Consider the following 2,734-nt stretch of genomic DNA (forward strand, 5'->3'; position numbering starts at 1 on the left):
TGTATGTAATTCTGTTATTTAATTTGCAGTTAAATAAATATACCCCGGTACATACGGGTATATTAAATGGATGCACTCGAGGAGCAACTAAAAGTATCTGAATATCCATTTGCAGCAGGGAATGGCGCAATCCCAGGGTACTGCGCAAGTCGCAAGGTGTTCAGTGTTCCCCCGAAGGCAAACTTGGGTTTCCACATGCCTGCTGCCGCCCTCATTCTCTCTATTGCACGTACAAGCAACACCTTATACGTAAGTCTCATAAATTAAATTGTTTGTTGAACACACTTTAGATTAGTATTAAATTCCACCAGTGCCCCCCAGTACCCCCCAGTACCCGCACCAATCCACAGACCGCGATAAGATAGAATTTTGGTTTGGTTAAGCCTATCGAATGGGCGATAGGTGACAGTCTGTCAGCTGTTTTTGCGCGATAGCAAAGCAGAAGGAGAAAACAAAAGAGTGCAGTGCAGAAGAGAGAGGATGAACCGAACCCACTTCAGACATCAGAATCATCACCATGGCGAACGCCTGCGTGTCCGACAGCGACAGCTTTGTGGTCTACGACTGCGACATCGGCACGGACGATGCCTGGGGCCTGGCAATGCTTCTGCGTGCCGAAGGCCTGCCCATCGCTGGAAGGAAGAGCTTCAGGGTGACTGCCGTCACCTGTGTCCAGGGCAACACCAGTGTGGAGAACGGCACACTGAACGCCTTCCGAGTGCTATCCACTTTGGAAAGGCTGGATGTGAGTATTGCCATCAATATGGATCACATTCCTCTCTCCAACTACCCCTTTCTGTTTGTTGTTGTGGTGGAACGAGTAGGTGCCGGTCTTCAAGGGGTGCGCCGATCCGATTGTGCCCCGCACTTGGGCACTTAAGTCCCAGTTCCATGGCGTGGATGGCCTGGGCGATGTGGGCGACTATCCGGCCGTGAATGCCGACGACCTTCTGTCGGAAGAGCATGCGGTGAATGCCATGTACCGGCTGGCCTGCCAGCACCCAGGCAAAGTTGACTTCCTGCTGTGCGGGCCCCTCACGAATTTCGCCTGCTGCATTAATTTATATGGCGATGCGTTTCTGGACAAGCTGGGCGGCGTCTATATCATGGGCGGCAACATTCTGGGCAAGGGAAACGTCACCAAGAGCGCCGAATTCAACTTCATGATGGACCAGGAGGCGGCGCACATTGTCCTCGAGCGTCTGAAGCGACCCGCTCTGATCTTGCCCTGGGAGCCCTGCATCGATGGCGAACTCGGGATGACTCTGGACTGGCGGCTCAATGTTTTGGGCGCTGTCAAGCATCCGTTTGTTGAGCTCCTCACCCGCGTGGAGAGATCCATGCTGGTGCCGCGCGGCTTTCAGAAGTGGGTCAGCTGCGATGCTCTGCTCACGGCTGCCTATCTCTTCCCTCAGCAGATGATCGCCGATGAGCGCGAGTACTACGCCACCGTGGAGCTGTGCGGCGTCCACACCCGCGGTCAAATGGTGCTGGACCATTTGCGGGGCCGTTGGGTGGATGCCATCCATGGCAAGACCAAGAATGTTCGCGTTATCCGTCGACTCAATGCAGAGCCCTTTCGCACAATCATTTCGTATACGGCTTTCCTACCCCAAGCAGAAATTGATATGGAAAGATTGTGTAAGGAGGAGGAGCAGCAGCAGCAGCAGTCCTAGAAAGGGACCCAGCACCGAGTGCAGTTCTCGTGCCAAAATGTCCAGTGTATGCAGCTCCTTGTTTTGAATCTATGTTTTTATGCTGAATAAATTGATGGCGAGTGTGCCACAGCAGAGTTCTAATATGTATACCATAGTAGGTGATGCCGACGAGCGGTAGTGCTAAGCCAATGCGGAGCTACGCGATGATACTGTATCATGCCTAATCCAGAGCCTGTACCCCGCATACGCCATGCTTGTATGCAAGCTGGAGCTGAAGCCTGTAGCTGTAGCTGAAGCCTGTAGCTGGGGCTGAAGCCTGTAGCTGGAGCTGAAGCCTGTAGCTGGGGCTGAAGCCTGGAGCTGTAGCTGTAGCTGAAGCCTGTAGCTAGAAGATAATACACGGCGGGAGGGGCAATATCAAACTACAAAAATGTCTGGTGTATATATTTCCTTGATAAATGTACAATCAGTGAATAAATTGATGCGAGTGTTCCATAACAGTGTTCGAATTAGCGATGCCACGTGCACAAAGTCTCTAGGTGTATACTGATATAAGTATCAGTTTCTATATAGTACGTAGTATATATGTATGTATGTATGTATATACATATGCACACCATATACAGTATGCACGTATATGCAATTAGCTAAAAAACTAAATAAATGTTAAATATCAGAAGGAGCAACAGGGCAGGCAGCAACAGCAGCAACTGCTCTTTTCTCCATTGCCAGCTAAGATGCACATATGTACATATATAGTATATAATGATACATTATATGGCAAACACACGCGTGGGTGTACTTTTCTCTACTTTTCTCGTTTGTAATCTGAGCCCGGTTTATGGTCGTGGGTCGTGGGTCTTGGGTCGTTGGGGTTCTGTCTGATAAGCCAAACCAGGTGTCAGGTGTTTGCCACAGCTCTACGAGTATTTCCCTAGCATCATCCACTCGCACATAATTGACTCTCCAACTGGTTTCGTTTTCCTTGCAGACAGATAACAAATTTCTTGCAGTGCGTTTCAGAGAATAAAACTTTGCATGTGTGTGTGTGTGTGCTACATACTACCCGTATATAT

The 2,734-nt window shown here is 49.7% G+C and overlaps 1 protein-coding gene across 1 annotated transcript; it reads left to right on the forward strand.

Annotated features, from left to right (window-relative positions):
• The first annotated feature begins 297 nt into the window (after positions 1-297).
• Positions 298-1,792, forward strand: LOC111065108 (pyrimidine-specific ribonucleoside hydrolase RihA). Its single transcript, XM_022353101.2, has 2 exons — positions 298-745; positions 825-1,792. The coding sequence occupies exons 1-2, from the start codon at positions 518-520 to the stop codon at positions 1,674-1,676; spliced, it is 1,080 nt and encodes a 359-aa protein (XP_022208793.2). The 5' UTR covers positions 298-517; the 3' UTR covers positions 1,677-1,792.
• Positions 1,793-2,734: the final 942 nt, after the last annotated feature.

This window comes from Drosophila obscura, unplaced genomic scaffold (genome assembly GCF_018151105.1).
Source record: "Drosophila obscura isolate BZ-5 IFL unplaced genomic scaffold, ASM1815110v1 contig_73, whole genome shotgun sequence".
Taxonomy (NCBI): Eukaryota; Metazoa; Arthropoda; class Insecta; order Diptera; family Drosophilidae; genus Drosophila; species Drosophila obscura.

Excerpts from the sequence above, each read along its gene's own strand:
- LOC111065108 (XM_022353101.2), top strand. The coding sequence starts at position 518 with ATGGCGAACGCCTGCGTGTCCGACAGCGACAGCTTTGTGGTCTACGAC. Across the intron at positions 746-824 it reads CCACTTTGGAAAGGCTGGAT|GTGCCGGTCTTCAAGGGGTG; the intron begins GTGAGTATTGCC and ends TGGAACGAGTAG.